Below are 20,336 nucleotides of genomic sequence, written 5' to 3'. Positions count from 1 at the left end.
GTTATTCCATGTTGGTCCCTATTAGGTCAAATCCCATATGCTACGTGTACTCCATTTACGCGATTCCCTCGCGTAAACGGAATCATTCGAGACCAACGTAAATGGAATTCGTGTAGACCGAGTTCACGTTCTTTGGGGGGAGGGTGTGCTTTGTCCCGATACTTTTGCATTTTAATGAAGCTATGCAAATATACTGGTTGCTACCAAAGGATTCATAGTCCATTTATTATATGACAAGCTTTAATTATTTGTTTGTATTTACATAGTTGAAGATGCTAATTTCAATTAACAGACTAAAGTGGTTATTTTTTATACGATAGATGAGGAGATGAAAGTATAGAGTTGATAGTTACGTTAGAGTACGGCAGTGTATATAGGGGGAGTTTGGTAAAGAGAGATGATCAACCCGATTTGTACCTTCCTCAAAGCTGTCCTTGCTCGCTTTCTACTCTCTATATACAATTTTCACACTGCCGTTTTTCTGACGGAACTATCAACTCTATACTTTCATCTCCTCCATCTATCGTATAAAAATTACCGCTTTAGTCTGTTATTTGAAATTAGCATGTTCAACTATACATGATAAGTTTCATCGGGACTATGTTTTGCTTTTTGACATATCTACGAAGCTTAGCTTTGCTTAGTATGACTGAACAGATCAATGGTTGCTACAGTGTGATTGATCATAATCACTGAAATTACATAATTACTGGGACTAGAATTGGGAGTGATCGATCATTCTCATTGTTCAGGTTTCAGTGATTCCATATATTAATTATCAATAACGGTCAACGTCCTTACAGTCAGGTGAAAGTGATGTGCAATACAACTGTCGCAATTGAAATCTGCGTACTTTAAAACTCTGATATTTCTAGACCATTAGATGATGAATTTGAAGAAATTTTAATGATCAAACCATCCTAAAGTATATTTGTATTATAATGCACAATATCTTAGTTAAATAGAGCATACTAGTATAATACTGTACTGAAAAAAACGACTTGATATATAGTGTGTCAGTTGCAATTTACTTTAATATATATAATTAAATCCAAAGTACAGAACCAATTTTTTAGCTGAACTTGGTGATGAATCAATAATAAAAAATACTACATATTTAATACCTTGAAGGTCGAATTAATAATTTAAGCTAATTTAAGCATTTCTGGAAATTGTCAGCTTTCAAAAATATCAAGAAGCAATTACTTTTCACGAATTTCTGTTTTTTTTTCATGTGATCATATAACCATATAAAAGCAGTTTTAATGAGTTTTTAAAAAAAGCTAATCTGGTACTCGTCAAAAAACATTCATCAAAACTCAAAAATCAAATTCTGAACACTTAAAAAAAATCTGACCGAAAAAAAAAACAAAATTTGTCAAATGATTTTCGAGCGCTACTGTACACGTGCCTAACAACCAACTAAACAATTTCATCGACCCAATTCTGCTTCTCATCTCTTCGTCTGCATGGATTTTTTTTTTTTCGTCGACCGGTTTCAACTTCGAAATCATCTGAACCTCAGATTCCAAATCTCCGTTCTGGACTTTGCTAATTAATCGAATTTGTTAGAAATATCCAGACTGTAACCAAGTGAGAGATATCGAGCTGCCACTCACCCATCGCACCACTCGGTTGATCGAGCCTCTTTGGGCGGTCGGCAGGCAGGCAGGCAGGTAGGAACCCAATCGAAGTCAAGAGCAGTACGGCGGAAAACAAAAAAAAACACGCATAGCTGTGAGTGAGAACCCACCACCAACCCAGAAGAATTCATGTTCGGTGTTGTATCATAGCGTGTGCTTTTAAGGTTGTTGTTGTTGTTGTTGTCGTCGTTGCTGTTGCTGCTCTACTCTGCTACCGGAGAACTCCGCCGGTCACCGATCAGCAAGTGTGTGAGAACCACCCCGAACTCGTTGATATAACCGGCGTGCGTTGATCCTCCAATCGTCAGTCGTGGTAGTTGGTTCCTCCGATTAGGACCTGAACCGGGTGTGAGCGCGTGCGTTAAGTTTTCAGTGTTTTCCCAAAGAATTTTGGAAAAGGATTTTGTTTAAAAAAAAGCGGTCTAATTGGAGATTGTCCCGCGATTCAAAGAATTATAAAAAATATGTGGAAGTCCGTGGTGTGTTTGGCCCTTTTGGGCGCCCTCGGTGCCGTCAGTGGAACGTCGAAGCTGCAGGAACGGTACAGCTGGCGTCAGATGGACTTTGTGTTCCCGAACCAGCAGCTGAAGCAACAGGCCCTGGCCAGTGGGGACTACGTTCCGACCAACGGTCTTCCGGTCGGAATCGAACGATGGGAGAATAAGCTCTTTGTGTCGGTGCCAAGATGGAAGGATGGTAATTATCTCTCGCTCGTCGGAGCGTGCTTTTGTTTGCCCCAACAAGGACAATGTGAAAGTGCAGTTGGTGTGATCTTTAAAACAAAACGCGGGGGAAAAAAATCCCGGCCAGAAAATGGAAGGGACAGTTGCCGAATGGCAAAGCGATCGTGAGGTGGAGATTTGTTTAATTGAGGAATGATGTTTTTTTTGCGATCGTCTGAAGGACATATGATCGTGGAATTTGTAGGTAGTAAGAAGCTTCCTTTCATCGAACGAGTGAAGTGACTGTGGGCCCTCCAATGTCGTTTAAACTGTGGGAAAGGAAGCTGATAAGCGGATGAGTGGTGCAAAAGAGTGATTTCGCAATATTTGGCATTTGTGTTTTTGCTTTCTGGCAGTTGCTTGGGAGTTGATTGAAAGTGCGATCATTCGAGAGGCGGGGATTATGCCGAAGTGTTGTTTCAATAGTAAGAGATGGGGAAACTACAATGTTTTGTGGTAATCCATGTTGAGATGTCTTGAAAATTTTCTGAGGTTTAACTTCAAATGTTAAGACGGTTGAAAAGTGGTTTCCCTCAGTGGTGTTTGGCAGCAACTGAATTGTGACTAATACGAATAGATCACACAAAAGTAACGACAACCGTTCTATGTCAAATGTGCGGCAGCTGAATGCTTCACTGGTTCCATTTTTGTTGTGTTTCGTAGAATTTTTCATTTGATTTGTCTTTACTAGCACTGTTCATTGATTAAAGTTGGTTAGGCTAAGACGCTCTCAATTGTTCAGCTCTTTAATTTGCGCCACAAATTGGCCCTATTGAGTTGAAGGGTGTATGGCATATTATCATTCAATGGCTTCAGTCTTCTTAATTAAGTCCTTTAGCTTCTGCTAATTTGTAGCAGAAGTGATTTTCATGAAATAAATTGATGTCACAAATACCCAAAATTGAAAAAAAAAACAGTGGTTTTTGTATTGAGAGATGAAAGTTTATGAAATCAAATTTACCCATAGCAAAGAAGATAAAGCCTCAAACAGTAGGGGGAAAGACCACCCTTGATCCGCAAAATGTTGGCAACGGTTCCAGTTTTTTTTTTTCACTGAGGAATTATTTTGTAAAACAAATTAAATGTTTGACTCTCAGCCTTTTGAGGGGGTTAATTCGAAATACTGGGATCAACGCAATGGTTATTTTCATTCAATTTTTCTATTTAATATTTGATATCTGGTGAGAATGTTTGTTAATGTTTGCGTGCAATTGGCTGAAAAAAATGAGCCTTCAGATCCATGGAAAAAAAATTCTAGTCAATTCCGCCGTAATTAACATGCCTCCAAATATTTTTGGCAGAAATGTGGACACATTGTTGCAGTTAACTTATAGGTTTTTGATGGCTGAATTAGATTTACAGTTGTGCAAAAACAAAAATAAAAGCTGGTTTTATCAAAAAGTGTTTCAGAAAAGCTAAATTGATCAATTTCAATACACTGAAAATCTAGCTCAGAGAGTGAGTCACTTTTACTGCCCAGACAAAAAAATACGTTTTCATTTTCCTAAAAATATTGCAAAAATATATCGATGATCAGAAGTATTCAGTTTTTCTATTTTTCTAAAGAAAATTAAAGTGTAGAACATTTTTTTCTCTTGGTCATCATGGGACAGAGTTGGACTCAAACAACTGCAAAAATCAATCTTTCGTTTTCTGTTTAGAGTCCATCTTTTTTTTCATGATGAGAAATATTTTAACATGTACATTTTTTCGAACCATTTTTTTTTTTGGGCTTCTCTTGAATATTTGACATGTGGTGAGAATTATTTATAATATTGGTACCGTTTGACAGAATAACGTTCAATGACTTCATTCTTCGCAATGAAGTCCTCTGCTACCTCAAGCATCTGCTGGGCGATTTTCATGAATTAAATTGATAATGATTATGTCACAAATATCCAAAGTTAAACAATCGAAGTGAGCAGCACTTAACCCGAAAACAGTTGTTTTTTTTTATTATTGAGAGACAACTCGCAGGTGAAAGCTTATCAAATCATATTTACCCACAGAAAAGAAGAAAAAACCTAAAAAAGTAGGGGGAAAAGACCACCCTTTATCCGGAAAATGTTAGCAACGGGGAATGTCCTAGCGGTTCGTCTCAGCCTGAATAAATGCCAATAGTTGAAAGCATCCTGTTGTTTACTGGACAATTATTTTGCGACATAAATTAAATGCTTCGCACTCAGTAGAGTTGGGCAGTAGCTCAAGTCCGCTTTCGACGGGGTAAATTCAGAATGTTGGGGCCTCGAAATTTTCTATTTAAGAGGAAGTTCACCATTCTGAAAAAAAATAATTACATTTTGATTTGTCCAAAAATGTTGGAAAAGATATCGACAATCTAAAATGTTCAGTTTTTTAATATTTTTCTCCAGAAAATTTATGTGTAATTTGGACACAAAAAATCGCAAAAATCAACCGTTCGGTTTTGTTTAGAGTCCATCTTTTTTCATGTTGAGATAAACAAAATATTTGGGCGTGTACATTTTTCATGTCTTTTTAATTTTGATAGCTAGCTTTCAATATTTGACATGTGGTGAGAAATATTGTGTTGGCATGAAATTCGAGAAACATCGTTCTAAAGTAATATGCTAAAAACAAAAAAAAAATGAACCCTCAGATTCTTGAAAACATTTGACATGTTAATTCCGTCATAGCGCACTCTCCAGATGGATGAAAGTCTAGAGGGCAAATTCCGAGATAATTTGATTAAATTCCAGGGGCATCTAGAAAAATCTTTCAAGATAAAATGGAAGAATATTCCGGAGGAGGTCAAGAAGGATGTCTGAAGAATCATTCAAAGGAAATCAGAAGAAACTTCCGGATGAGTTGGAAGAAACTTCTGAAGGGAGTCAGAAAAAAATCTAGGAAGTTTGAAAAATAAGCTTTCTGGAGAAGTCGGATGATACTTCCTGGGGTAGTTGGATTTAACATCTTGAACAATTCCAGAAACGTCGGAAGAAACTTTTGGGGTGAATTCAAGTACATCTTCCTGGGTACACTACCGATCATAAGTTTAAGGACACCCCCAAAAAACCATGCAAATATGTTTTCTTCAATGATCTCTCATTTAACGTTCAACTTTCGATCTCCAAAGGTTATTTGAATGGTATGAATGGTGTAGCATAAGTATTATACTACTTCTTTTATTTCCAAATTTGGCCAACCCAATTCTGAGAATATTAGTCACGATTCTTTAGAGTAAATTTTAAAAAAATTTGTAATTTTTGGTGAACTTTTGCACACAAAATTTGAAAATTATATTGAACAATTTGCCTACGAGAAAAGTTCCATTAAATACCTATCAAATGATCTAAAGAGAACGAAAATTGGACGTAACATGACAGAGATATGAACATAACAAATTTGTCATGTTTTTTTTTTGGGTGTCCTTAAACTTATGATCGGGAGTGTAAATCAGAACAGTTTTTTTTTAATTTAAAAATAAATTAAATTAAAATAATCTGGGGATATTTAGTTGTACAGAAGTTCATAATTAAGTTTCTTTCGGCTTAAATCATCCGACAGGGTGCTTGTTATTATGAATTAATGCCAACTGGCGAATCGATTTTATTTTTCCCTCTCCGCATTCCATGAAACTTCGCATAATTGTTCATTAGGAACAATTAAACAAGTTTGTGCTGGAATTCGGCCATATTGGCTCACGCATAATTTTCCAAAACGGCGTATTCGATATTTTTCAATACATCATAGCACGAAAACGGCTCGTCTAATCGAAATGAAGGCTCAGCCAACGAGTTTAGTCAATTTTTAGGTGTCCATTGTTGTCAATTCAGGAAAGTTAGCATTTTGGATATGCTTCCTAAAAAATTAAAAAGTTTAATAATCTTAAAATTTTATAATTTTGTTTTAGTGTGTATTTTTTTTTTGAAAATTCAATCCAGTTTCCAAAACATCGAACGCGCCATTTTGGAAAATTTCCATATCAAACTTTGTTCATTTCCCCTGTTGCGATGAACAAAGAAAACTCTTGCATTTTTAAACTTCTACACGGCCAATGAGATTAACCCAAATTTGTGTTCAGTTTACTCATAATCGCAAAAAGTGCAGGAGCTCAGTGATGAGTAAATTAGCCTCATGTTTTCCTGTAGAAAGCCTCAAAAATAAATCCGGAAAATGAAGAAAATTGAACTCAGTCTACTAGTAGCACTAATAGATTGAGAGAATTCAATCTTCACTTTTCTCATGTTCGGGATCTTTTTAACTGGAAAAACCAGGAAAACTCTGAGGCAAATTTACTCATGGCTGAGTTTCTGCAGTTTAGGTGATTTATTAGTAAACTAAACTCAAATTGGGGTCGTGTTTAACGAACAAATTTGTCATCGGTATTTTCGTACAATAGGATTGTAATGAAAAGTGGTCCGTAGTAAAAATCGCTCAGATTGATTCCCATTCTATGCATATGAAAAAGTGTAAAAGTTGACCCACATTGTTGACCCCCAACCCTACCCCTTTTTAGCCACTTTATGCGTAGATCCGCGTTTTCCTCAATTGAGTCGATCTCAGCTTAATTTTGAGTTGGGCTCTTCGTTCTTGTGCCTAGCGACTTGAGTTGTACACACTTAGAAATATTGATGTAAATTTAGGTGCTCTGAGAATGACATATACGAACGTCAATTGTGACATAAAATTAAGTCATAATAGATGTGAAATTCAGCTCAATCAAACGTAATTTTGAACTTTTCAGTCTCGGAGCACTTTAGTTTACATGACATGTTTGTTTACGTCTCATCCTTTATGTCAAAGATGGTTTCCGTCACGTGTAAGATTATGTATTTCTAACTGTGTAGCTGTGGTCAGTTATCACCAATACTCCTAAAGAACTATCTCGCGCAGTTTTAGGAGAAACATGGGCAGATTTGTGAAGGTAACTAAATGATTAAGGAATATTTACCTATCGCAAGGGATTTACCTGCAGACAGCCATTCCATAGCAAAACGATTAAGTGGTTCTCAGAATTTCGTAAAAATTGGTAGTTTTGTTCCTTATCGCAAAATATTACACCCGTGATTTTTCCATGATTTCCATGGTAGGGTAATCCAAAAAATCCAAACTTTACTTTTTTTTCAAAAACTCATAACTTTTGAACCGCTAAGCCGATTTCAAAGATCGAAATATCAAATGAAAGGTAATTGAAAATAATTTTAAGGAAAAATATAGTGATAGTGAAACATTTGATTGCATATTGAAAATCATTTATTGCAATTCTTTTTTCGGTTTTCATGGTTTGTAGACAGATAAAAAAAAATTGAAAATTCAGGCATTTTTGCACATCATAAAATCAACAATGTGTATTTTTTTTCTCGTTTTTGAGTTATATTTTTTGAAGCTATCGAGTTATGGGTTTTCGCTCAATACTCCTATGCGACTAGACTTATGACTTAGATTATGTGACGTTTACTACCACTCGAACGTTGCCGTGGAACACTATTTTGCAAATCATTCTTCTAGAACCTCGAGCAAATAGAGTCTTATTTATGTTTAGCTAGAAAAATCTTAAACTCATTGCTTCATTTTCGATAAATCACTGGTGGAAGATCATCTCAAAACTGCTCGATTTAAGGTGATACTATAAGGAAGCCTTAGCGTGAAACTTCAAAGGCACAAATGTCAGCTTCCACAAAACATACAACTTTGAAATTCCTACTCTCTGTTTGTAGTAGCACAGTATTAATTTATCATCAATGATAGGTCCTTTTCTCTTACCTCACTATTCGGGCAGTAGACGGATGAAACAGGTTCATTCTCTTCATCGGCTTTCTTTTTTATTTATTTATCACCGTTTTCAACTGGTCGTACAGAATCCTATTTCTAAAAACGTGTTTAGTCAAGTTAAAATCAAATTCGTCACAGACAACATTGAACAACCGAATACACTACACCAGAGTACGCACTGGAACTAGTTTCTTCTTCGATTCCGTTGTTGGTTACTACTGACTGGCTGCTTCCGTTCCTTTCGCTTGGGGCAGGAGTTCATCCGATGCCCCTCCGTCTTACAAAGGAAACACAAGTTTTGGTTCCCCTTGCGATTTAGAAAATGCAGCGAGTTGGGAATCTCCTCTTTTACATCCATGTAAATTCCCCGTACATCTGTCAGCATTCCGAGGCCCAAGACAGCTGGAAATTTCTCTCGTACTACACGTACTACTATGACCGTATTTCACTAGCACCAATGCTAGATCGCTATCCTCCCAACAAACAATTTGAGTTGATTAATAGTAGAATAAGCTATTTTTTAGCTGAAGAAGCATATTTTTGCCTGAAAAAGCTCTTATTTAGCTTTCAATGTTTGTTAGGCGGGACTTCTGGTGATAGGTCGTAAACGCTCACGTAAACTCAGCGCTTCCACAAATGTCGCAATACCGGCCAATGACGGTTTCTTACAGCTAGCTGTGAAGCCTTAATCTAACAGTCAGTTTTATTTCCACCGACATCTCCATCTGTTGCTTGCTTCTAACGGGCCTACGACAGAACCGAACCAGAGGGTGACTCCCGGGATTTCCCGGGAATTCAACCAATTGCACCATTCCCGATTACTGGGAAATTCAAGCTATCGCCCTAATAAACGAACACAATATATGTACGATACCACAAATCGTTCTACTATACCACATATTGTTGGGATCATAACCCAACTAGGTTGTTAGGCACTCCTTATGATTCTTTTATATGCGAGTGGATATAATTTGATTTTGTTTGATGATTGTTATAATTCACCACGTAACCGGATTAAACAGACTCTACTTTAAATATTGATTCAAATTAGAGGGGTTCTACTGCCTGATCGTATGTATCGTTGTTTAATTTTCGCTCGGAATTTTTCATTTCAAAACCTAATCAATACTCGAAGCTATTTGCGAGTTAGCGGGGAGCTTCAACTTGCTGCTTTAACAAAGCAAATTTTCGAAAAGAGGATCGATAAAATCGCAAGTTGGACAGATTTCATCTAGTAAGAGAAAAAAAAATCATTCGTTGTTCATATCAGGCTAAAATGTGAAAGTTGGAAAGCATTTTACCGAGTATTCCGCAGACAAGGCATTGTGTTCTCGTTGTTCGACGGTGCTGGATGCAGTACATCCAGACTGATTCGAATTAGCTCATAACATATGCTTGAAACGACCCTCAGAATCCCAGCAACAGCCGAGCTCTTCGAAAGGCTTGAAAACAGCAAAACAATCCAGTTTGTCTGGCCACCTAAAACGCAAAGAACAATCTGATATAGTTGCGAGGCTCGCTGCTCTTGATAGATTCTCGATCGCTGGAATCGAGAAAAGTACTTTCATCCTCCAATCGCCAATCCGAGCACTGGTAGGACAAACGTGATGAATTTGATTCAGAACTTCTATGAAAATGCCAAAGATCAGGTAAAGTGTAACGTTGTTTTAGATAAATACAAAGATCAACATGTCGGTTTTGAATTGAAAACAGCTTTTCGAGCTGATTCAAACTCGCTGTGCTGATAAGTTCAGTCTCACTCTAGACGAGTGGACTAGTTAACTTACATTGTGCAGATGGAACGACTTTCAATCGAATTCGATTTGACCAGCGCAGATGTCATTGGGTCAACCACACATGGTGCGAAGGTGAGGCTCTCTGACTACCTGCAATTGGCTCTATTCCCAAGTAACATTGCCAGTTTTATGGTGGTTTTAAAGCATGCTACAAGTCTAAATCATGGTCTACAGAACCCTCATAAAACCAAAATTGTTACTTGGGTTTGGATGTTTCCGACGTCGAGTCAGCTGAAGTCGAACGTGTTGTACAGTATACTGATTCCTGTTCTGATCTAAGTTCCGATGAATCAGACTCTAAATCCTATAGTGTATGTATCTATACTTGCCGTGTACCCCAATTCAAGTCGATCTTGTTGCGTTTCAGACATATAGAGAAGCATTTTAAACGTTGTTCTTTGAAACAGGGACTTCTTCAAGCAAATATTTCGAAAGCTCATGGAAAGTAATTGGATTTTTTATTGGATGTAAAGACCAGATGGAACAGTGTGGAAACTATGCTTGAAAGGTTTTTGCTAGTACACTCATGTGTCGAAGAAACTCTCTGTGAGCTAATTCTCAAGAGGATGAAGCTTCTGAAGCTTTATCAAGCCGTAACGCAGATTTCCTTCAAGCTGAAGGAACCCTACATTTCCTCATCAGTACTCTCAAGGACCAAACACATCACATCGGAAAACGGCTTTTCCAAGCGGTGGTCACGCGAATCTCTGAAAGACGCAACGTTGAACTTGTATCTTTGCTTCGTTTTCTGCAGAACAAGGATTGTACCGGAACAAATGAACTTCCACTGGCATCTCGAACTCAGATTCTGAAAATGGCCAAATTGGTAGCATCAAGAGTAATCCACTTGACAAATGATGAGAATAACCAATCTTCATCGAATCAGTGCAGACAGAGGCAAAAGTGAAGCTTGATGTACTTAGATAAAAACTTACTCAGTGCATTCATGAACACACTTCTAAACGCACGGTACCTAGTACAAGTAACACTGACATTGCCAAAACAATCCAACACAAATTTGCATTGAATGAGCTACTTGGAACACTTTCTCCCAACCACCAACTTAGACCGAAAGAGAGTGAGTTTCCTCATCATCATCCAACTTTTGTGATAAGAAGCGTTCGAACCTGAAGTCGTATTTCATGAATCAAGATCAGCCAAAGTGATATCAGCAAAAGTCAACAGACTGAGTTAACTTGAAGCAAGGACTAAAAGTTGATCTTGTAGTTGCTATTTGATATGCGATAAAATGAAAATTATCGGTAATTCCCGATTCCCGGGAAAGCATTATATTCATAAAATGTCGAGAATCGTCATCCTCTAAATCGAACGAACTTCACACAATAAGCAAGCACCGCAACAATAGTTGCTATCGAACAGCTGCCTGTGCCAGATCCAGATTTTGATAAAAACTTCGAAAAATATGGGAACGTTCACGCTAAGAAGAGATTTTAATATCATTCTTCATCAAGACTCTGGGACTTGAATACTCGAAAGGCTAGACTTATTAACATTTCTGACATAATTGAAGTGAAACGGCTTACATTTTTCAAAATCTTTTACTCAAACTAGTCTTGTTCAATCTAATCTAACATCAACAGAGCCAGTTCTTGAAAGTATCCTGGAAAATGATGGATATGAAAGGCTAGAATATATATGAAAGGCTAGACTTATTAACATTTCTGACATAATTGAAGTGAAACGGCTTACATTTTTCAAAATCTTTTACTCAAACTAGTCTTGTTCAATCTAATCTAACATCAACAGAGCCAGTTCTTGAAAGTATCCTGGAAAATGATGGATATACCTCCATCATCTTTCTTGTCCTTTTGATATATGTTACACATCAGAGGTTCGCAACAGATATCAAAGCAGCCAGGCCCGCTGTGCCGCATTTAAGGGGCAAGATGGTTCAGAAACATACCGTCTTTAAACGCCCATTAATCAGTTTATCGTGCATTTAAGATTTAATCCTAGTATACAAATTCATAAACGTAAAATCAACGACGAGGCACAATTTACCGATCGTTTATCAATTCTTTAACGGTTGTCACATTTAACGGAAACGTTAAATCGTGTACCTTAAATATCGCGGCAAATTGACGGTTTACGATTTAACGAAAATGTGCCCACCATTGTACCCTTCATATACCATTTAGATCTCATTTTTGTTATGATTACTGTTAACTCGACCACACGGTTGCCAAGAACTTGTTATCAAGTACGCTTGTATCAAAATATTCAGATTTTGTTTACATTCTCTGCTCGGGTGGCTCCTTTCCCAAATGTTGCGCACGAGTTTTCCGGACTGTAACCTTAAAGCTGGATTTAGGCTAGGCAAGTGAAATGATCAACTCAGTTGAATTCAATTGACGTGAAAAGTTGAGCCTGGTTCAACTTTTTCAATTCAAGTTAGTTGATCAAGTCAGTTGAATGGCATGGTTCACACGTTCAATTGGCGTTCAAGTCAGTTGAATTCAACTGACTTGATCAATTGACTTGCGCTATCTAAACCCAGCTTAAGCGATTACAATTCAGTATTGATTAAAAAAAAACAATGCTTCATGTTTAAGCCTTATGTTGATGGCATCCGTAGACTTTGATTACATACAGCTATAAGTTCTGTTACGATGTAAGAGTGAACCGAGTGATGTCACTTAACAAACAAATAAACTTTATTTTACGACAAAATACAAAGTTATAATTAATACTGTTCAACCGGCGATAGCTATTGACGTTTCATTCTCTAATGACAAGATGACTGCGATAGCATCCGGTCGAATGACAGCTGTCGGGTGACAGCCGTGAGTGTAGGAGTGTAGAAGAGCTGGTACGGCATGTAGCGTACCGGTGCATGCCGTTGTCTCGAAGAGCGACGCAGGAGTCTTTTCATCTGGATCAGGTACTCGAAATGGAACTCGAGCTCGACGTTGTGGAGTAGACGGTTCGAAGAGCCCTCGCAAGAACTCTCGCTGCAGTTCATTTATCCCTTCCGGTTCAGCTAGTGGTGGTGCTGCTCCAGTAGCAGCCAAATCTTCGGACGGCTTTAGATCCCAAGTGTCCAGCAATATATTAAGTGGAATGGTTGACTCTGCCTGATCGGGTCCTCCCATTACAATCGTCGTGACGTCTCCGTAGCTGATTGCTGTGTGAGTGGATTAAACACACATTATACATTACTCGTCCTACACGTTCTACGATTTCTCCAGCGATCCAGCTCCAGTTGTTGCCTTGGTGAACTTATCCATACAGTTTGTGCTGCACATCAAAGTTCTTCTCCTTCGCACAATGTTTTGTGTTGAACTGACGGTCTTGCTTGCTGTTGTCATGCTTGGTGAACTTGCTGGGTTGACGAAGGAGTTCCAAAAAGGTGCGCATGGGTCGGCCAAGCAGGATTTCAGCAGGTGATTTCCCACCAGGCACACTACGACAGGGTGTTGATCTTCAGGTCTTCCCCTCCAGCCTGAATCTTCTTGACACTCCTTTTAAAGGTGTCATCAAAGCGTTCTGCCGGTCAGTTGCTTTGGGGGTGGAACGGTGCTGTTTGGAAATGCATTATCCCGTTTGTCTCGCAGAATTCCTCGAAGGTGTCGCTAGTAATCTGCGGACCGTTGTCGGTCACCAAATCTTCCGAAGATCTTTCGAAGATTCGACACTGTAACAGCATTTGGAGAATGAATCCACCACTAGAAGGAAGTATGTGTCATTGATGGAACCAGCGAAATCTGCGTGCTCTCTCTGCCAAGGTTTCTCGGGGGTCGGCCACGATTCAAGCTTTGTCTTAGTATCAGCTTTTGCAACCGAGGCGCATTCCTGACAAGCGCGTACTAGCGTGGTGATTTGGTCATCGATATTGGGCCAATAAACGAAATTGCACGCTAGTGAACGCATGCGATCGACCCCTGTACAGTTGTTGGAGAATTTTCTGATGCAGCTTCTTCGGGACTACGATCCGGTCACTGTGCATCAGCATACAGCGAATCGCGACGCGCAAAGAACTGCTGGACCTCCAGAAACTTGATATCACACTCCGACCCTGGCTGGTCTCATTCGCTATCTGGCAGACGATGTTGCAAATGACAGTTTCAACCTCAATCAACGCAATGATATAGTCCTCGTCCGGCTTAATATGTGAGTTGTTTAGGCGGTAAAGGATGTCTGCATGTCCGAAATGGTCAGTGGAAATGTACTCGATCCGGAAGTCATACAGAAGCATAGTAAGAGTCCACATTTGCTAACCGGCTGTGTACGCTTCCACGCTTTGAACCGGTTTGTGGTCGGTCTGAGGAACAAACTGCCTTCCGCAGATCATTCTCTATCAGGCTGTACCGGGACTCAGCTGGCATCAGGCTTCGGGATGCAAGGTAAATTCGTCTGGAAATCGGTGTGCAATGCTAGCACCAATGCCCACATTGGACGAATCTGCAGACACAACTAATTCATGGCGAGGATTATAGTGCGTCAGCATGAGCGGTGACTGGAGGATTTCCTTGAAACGATCAAATGAACACTGTACTTGGAACTCTCCTTGAGCAGCTCATCCAGAGGTTGGCGTAGTGTACGCATTTCCCGAATGTATTTTCCGTAAGAGTTAATCGCACCTAAGTACGAACGAAGCGTAGGAACATCGTGCGGAGGAGGTATATTGATGATTGCTTTCACTTTGTCCGGGTCCGGACGAATGCCCTCCGTATCCAGAAGCTGACGCATGTATTTTACCGTGAATCCATACTCTTGAAGGCGCAGTAGAACACGGTACAGCTTCTGTTTGTATTCCTCAGCATTGCGATCACCGACAAGGATGTCGTCGAGATACGGAGATGTACGTACGGGAGTCCACTTAGAATGGCATCCATGATCTTCTGGAAAGCGCCGGGTGCACACTTGACACCGGGGGAAAGCCGATTGAAACGCTAGAGCCCCTTGTGGGTGTTGATGGTGACGGACTTCCTACTTTCCTCGTCGATCTCAACTTGTAGATAAGCATCCGAAAGATCTATGTGGCTAAACGTTGTGCAATTCGCCATGCGATTGAACATGTCTTCCGGGAATGGAAGCGGGTAGCTGTTTGATTCGAGCGCATTCGGCTGGCAGACAACTGCGACGGGAGCTGCCCAATCTGCGTATGTCACTGGTGTGATGATACCCAAATCTTCAAGCCGCTTCAGCTCGTCTTCAACTACGGCCTCGATGTTGTACGAAACTGGCCGCTTGGGCTTGAATACTGGCTGAGCGTCCGACTTGAGATGTGAGATGCACTTGTGTTTTAGTGCACAGTCCCATACGATTGGCTACCGACCAACTTGGTACGTCCTCGAGCCCAAAATCATCCATAAGATCTGAGCTTCGAAAATTCAGGGTAAGGTCAGAACAACAAACGTTGCAATTACCTTCCTTATGAGTTCCGCCGATAGTGTACGTTGCTCGGAACATGGGCTCGATGTTTAGTCTATCTCCGCTGTTCGGGGATTCAACAGTCCGGTGGAGACGTTTGAGGTACCCCGACATTGATCCAGTTCTGCCTGGATATAATGGTTATGTCCAAACCCGAGTCCAGCTGCATTTCAACCGGTGTGATGTCCTGCGTTTCGTTTATCTTCGACAGCAAGCGGATCCGGATGTCCGCGGCTGTTGTGCTCTGAACCTTTTCACCATCGATATTGTAGCGGATAAAATTCGATCAGAGCTCCAACACTGAGAAACGGTAGGAACGGTAGCACCATCATTCAACCAGTCTCGAATTAATCTTAAAAAAGGATCTTCATGCAGCGAGTAGTATCAGGAGGGTCTAATCCGTTTCGGTAATACAAAAAAAAACTCTTCGTTAGATGGAAACACTTAGTCAAAAACACTACATTTATGAAACGGATCAATATAAAGATCTACACTACACAACAAATATTAAATACAAGGTTTGACTCTCTTCGGTGAGGTCTCTTCGACGACCTGTTCACTACTCAAAACATTCCATTTCTATCCAGAGCAGCGCGTGACGTCACGGATATTGCCGGTCGATGGTCTGGCAAGCCAGGTCGACACACTGATCGGACGTTATCCTCCTCTCTTGACACTCTTTATCTTTTCTTTAGATCTAAGCTACCATAGAAGAGATGAGTTCTATATACCTAAACCGGCCCGATTCCTTATCCCCATCATTGGATGGTATATATTGTATGGTCTAGACTGTAGCCAATAAGCCAAACGTAAACAAATCTGCCCGGCGGTTGTACGCGTTGTACCATACATGTAACTCTAAGACCAGAAGGTCCTGAAGAAACGTGCTCAACTTTTTGACTCAGCTCTGGTACTCTCTTCGGTCCCAAGCTAATCGATGCACCCGTCGAAACATAGGAAAATCCACGAACCCCTCATTTTATCGGTCAAACTTTCATAGCGAATCAAAACTAACATAGTGTAGTACTAGAATTTCGACTAGAATGGGATACGGTAATCGATTTGCTTGGGACCAATAGGCTAGTCAAGTAGTGAGCCAATGTAAAATCGTTAGTTTTGTATTGATCGTTGATTGTACTGCTCAGCTGTAATAGATGAAGGCCAGGGTTGTAGTTGACTGGGGATCTGGATTCCGAACACTCTCACCCACCGTGAAATTGTTGCAATTTCTGAAACAAAAAGAAGGGATTAGGATTGGGGGGTGTTCGTCGGTTGAGCATCATGATTGATCGGCTGATGAGTGCCTTCTGTGTTGTCTAGGCTAGGAAGCAGACAGATCCCTTCTACTGATCGCTTGAGGAACCCATCTTTCGTTTTTAACGTTACAACTCTTACGACTCCGTCTTCACCCGGATGGGACTCCGGTCTCGCCCCATTTTCCACCGTGTTAGGGGTAGGTTCTTGTCACAAACTACCACCAATTTGCCGACCTCGATTGATTTCATAGGACCCAAGCGTTTTGTGCATCCTTGGTGTTGGCACAAATACTCCTTACGCCATCTGTTCCAAAATCCTTGGAACTTCTGCTGCAGTTGTTGATAGTGGTTAAGTCGGTTTATAGGTACATTCAACCAATCAGGTTCAGGTAGATCGTGGAGTGATGAACCTATCAAGCAATGATCTGGTTTTAATGGCTCTAGGTCGTTCGGGTCATCGAAGCTTCGACTTGCACGAGCAGAGTTTGAAAATCTTCTGGCGAAATCGGTTCTTCTCCAACGACTCAAGCAGAGCAGATGATGTTTAGCTGATCTAACGGCCACCTCCCACAAACCGCCGAAGTGAGGAGCATTCAAAGGATTGACGTGTCATTGGATGCCTTCGTTTATGCAGTATTTGGTTACCGCTTCCTGGTGCTTACTGTCTCGCAACATCGCGAACAGTTCCTGGAGTCGATTCCGTGCTTCGACGAAGTTTGTTATCGCTATAAATATCGTTACATCTGCCTCTCCGTCCCATGAAACGGCAAAGTGCTTGTAGGAATCGATCGGTGGATAAATCCAAACGAGATGCCATGCAGATGAATACGGAAACGTAGGCCTTAACGGCGACACGACGTCGACCGAGACGAACAAAGACAGGTCCGAAGTAGTCCACACCAGTTTTAGCGAACGGTCGAGACACAGTGACTCTGGACGATGGCAGTTCGCCCATGAGCTGCTGTGTTGGCGGCGGATTTGCTCTGTAGCATTTCCTACATCGTTGTATTGGACGACATCCATCGTTGGACAACATGTCGAGCTACAGCGTCCTTAGATGATCTCAACCCGCACACGAAAATAAGGGACTTGAGCGGGTCCTCTTTGAGCTCCTTCAGCTTGAAATCGACGCAAGCTGTTACCCTACAGGAGTACGTAATTAAATCTTCATTTTCCTTCTTCGCCGTCTGGAGACACCGGTACCGACGGTGGAAGGTAGAAACTGGACTGCCGAAAATGGTTTTCAATTTGGTCATCGTCTGCTCGAAGGTAAATTTCTTGGAGAGTTTAGGAAGAATGAATGAAGTATAGCTTTCGAAGCAGTAGCCGTACCTTCACGCCGTCGTCCAATTTGGATGCGTCCTTCTCAAAAAGATCTGCATACCTGTGGAGAACCATGCATCGAATGAGCATCCCTTTGCCAGATCGTAAGTGAACTCAGTAATACTGCTCGCTAGGGAATCAAGAACTAGCTCGTTTTGCTCCGCCATCCGGGTCATCAGTACTTGTTGGTTGCTTAGGAGCTGCAAGATTGTTTCCTTGAACGGTTGATCCGCAGTGCTACCTGTTACTGGTGGTTGTGGCCCAGGCATGGCGAACACGCGGTCGGTACACGACTTACAGTTATAATTAATACTGTACAGCCGGCGATTACTAATGACGTTTCATTCTCTGGTGACAAGATGACTGCGATAGCATCCGGTCGAATGACAGCTGTCGGCTAACAGTCGTGAGTGTAGGGGAATAGGGTCGAACTCCAACAAGTTCAACTCTAGAAAAAACCCTTTTCCCGGTAAAATGTCTGACAATAAAGTTTCATATTTCAGATGCAAGCAACCTATCAAATCTCAATGTGAGCTGAGAAAATCAAAACATTCATTCAACTTCAATCTGGAACGTTCAACGACCCCGATTCGAATTGCTTTGCACCGAAAAGCACCGTGATAATGTTCCGCCAAAAAAAAGGTACAATTTGTAAACGTCCGCGTAATTTCCTTATTTTCAATTCCCGCTGACAACTGTGTCTGTTTGTCGTCGCCGTTGACTGCGACAACATGAACGAGGAAAACAAAAACATCAATTTTGTAAATAACTGCTGGAAGTCTTAGCCGAATGTGGTTCAAATATTTGCATCAGTTGAATTCTTCGCAAAGTAAAAGTGGAAAGCTTGTTTTTTTTTCTGGTTGTGACCTGTTGTGAATGCACGGAATTCACGTCCAAATTCCGACGTCAATGGGAACGAGTCACTCGTACTTGATGTCATGTGCACTGGGGCGTTCAGTTCGTGGTAAACGCGTTGTAAAACAGCCCCATTACGTTGCTGACCGCAAAATGCGCACTGGCTAAAACCCAACCCATAAAACATAAATGACCAACCGCAGTCAATTAATCTCGCAGTGACAAGTTTTGACGGATTCCAAGGCGAGGTCACAGCAAGGTTTCCAGCTCAGAGCTTCCGTTCGAACAAATCAGAGCAATCGTTTTCGAAATTCCAACACCGGGTCCTTTCAGAACGTTCAATGACTGATCAAGTAATCAACACTCAACTGCGGACAACTTTACGACTTCCATTCGCTCTCAAATAAACAATCTAATTATGAGTCAATTAAATCCACATTCAACCCAACTCAAGTCAGGCCCGAGGGGGCAACTTTTTTTATGTCATAGAGACAAACATCAAATCAAATGAGACAACATTACGCGCGGCAAGTGACAGAAGTAGCAGCCTCAACGAACGTAAGAAGTGCCTTTTCCGTCTTCAACTTCATCTACTTTTAAGTAATGTGGTTCGCTAGTTGCCTCCCCCGCCCCCCTCACTTTCCGCAACTGATACGGTGGCAGATTATTAGCAAATGCAGCAACGAGCAACCTGACGGGTGTGTATCACGCAACGTTTGTCGTCGAAATCCATCCAACATGAAAACATCGATCCGACCGACAGACCGACACCCACTGCGCGTGTTGTAAACGGTTGAGCGTGATTGTGCGTTACGCTCCGTTACGCTCCTTCGGAGAAAAAAAAGGACGCTGCTGTTGGCCAACTCCTTATGTTCGTGCAGCTGAGCAAATTGGTCAAGGTCGAATTGGTCGGCATAATCGAGCGAGCAGCCCGCGAGCTTTTGGAAGTCGTAGGATCGCGATAAGGTGCTGTTTTACACATGTTTGAGCTTGGGAAATTCGGCGGCTAAGCGGGCGTGGCATGGGGCAATGCCGCTTGGCTTGCCTGGGTTCGCTCGGTGGAGTTTTTGCGAACGTTGATGGGAAATTTTCTCCGAAGGCACTGTTATAGAATCGCTGATTGCTTTGCCGGGGGCAAGTTGAGAAAGGCTATAATTATTTGTTAGATCTTCAATAGGTTACCGATTTCGGCAATTGAGGCACCCACATTTTAGTTCGACAGGGTCATAAAGTAGCTACGCACTTACTGAGCGTTTTCAATGGCTTAGGAATGTTGAAACTTTCCAATTAATTGATTCTTTTTTGGTGGTGATCAAGGCCTTAATTACCATACTAGGATCTTTTAAACTACCCTTTCACAGGTCTAAGGGTATTCTAATGTAGTCTCATTAACTTCATTAGGAAATCTTCGTGAACTAAGATGAAGATCAGAGAATTTCACGACAGTTCCATTAGCTTCAAAGAAAATTCTAGAAACTAGACAAGACCTTCAAAAATCTTCAAATTACTTCAGATTAGCTCAAAGCTCTTTAGAAAATTCAAAGAGCTTCGGGAAAGTTCTTGGCAGTTCCATGAACATCCGGAAAATTGTGTAAATTTGAGGGAAGTTCCAAA

The 20,336-nt window shown here is 40.8% G+C and overlaps 1 protein-coding gene across 1 annotated transcript in view; it reads left to right on the top strand.

Annotated features, from left to right (window-relative positions):
* The first annotated feature begins 1,965 nt into the window (after positions 1 to 1,965).
* LOC135712280 (protein yellow-like) overlaps positions 1,966 to 20,336 on the top strand; it is a 31,881-nt gene continuing 13,510 nt past the window's right edge. Inside the window, exon 1 of the mRNA XM_065235244.1 lies at positions 1,966 to 2,339. Within this exon, the coding sequence (XP_065091316.1) occupies positions 2,108 to 2,339 (232 nt within the window). The 5' untranslated portion in view covers positions 1,966 to 2,107. The remainder of the gene's footprint in view (positions 2,340 to 20,336) is intronic.

The sequence above is a fragment of the Ochlerotatus camptorhynchus genome, unplaced genomic scaffold, assembly GCF_037179485.1.
Source record: "Ochlerotatus camptorhynchus isolate MF236.1 unplaced genomic scaffold, CSIRO-AGI_Acam_v1.1 ptg000467l, whole genome shotgun sequence".
NCBI classification, from domain to species: Eukaryota; Metazoa; Arthropoda; class Insecta; order Diptera; family Culicidae; genus Ochlerotatus; species Ochlerotatus camptorhynchus.
Note: the sequence above shows the minus strand (reverse complement) of the source record. Positions and strands in the feature narration are given on the sequence as shown.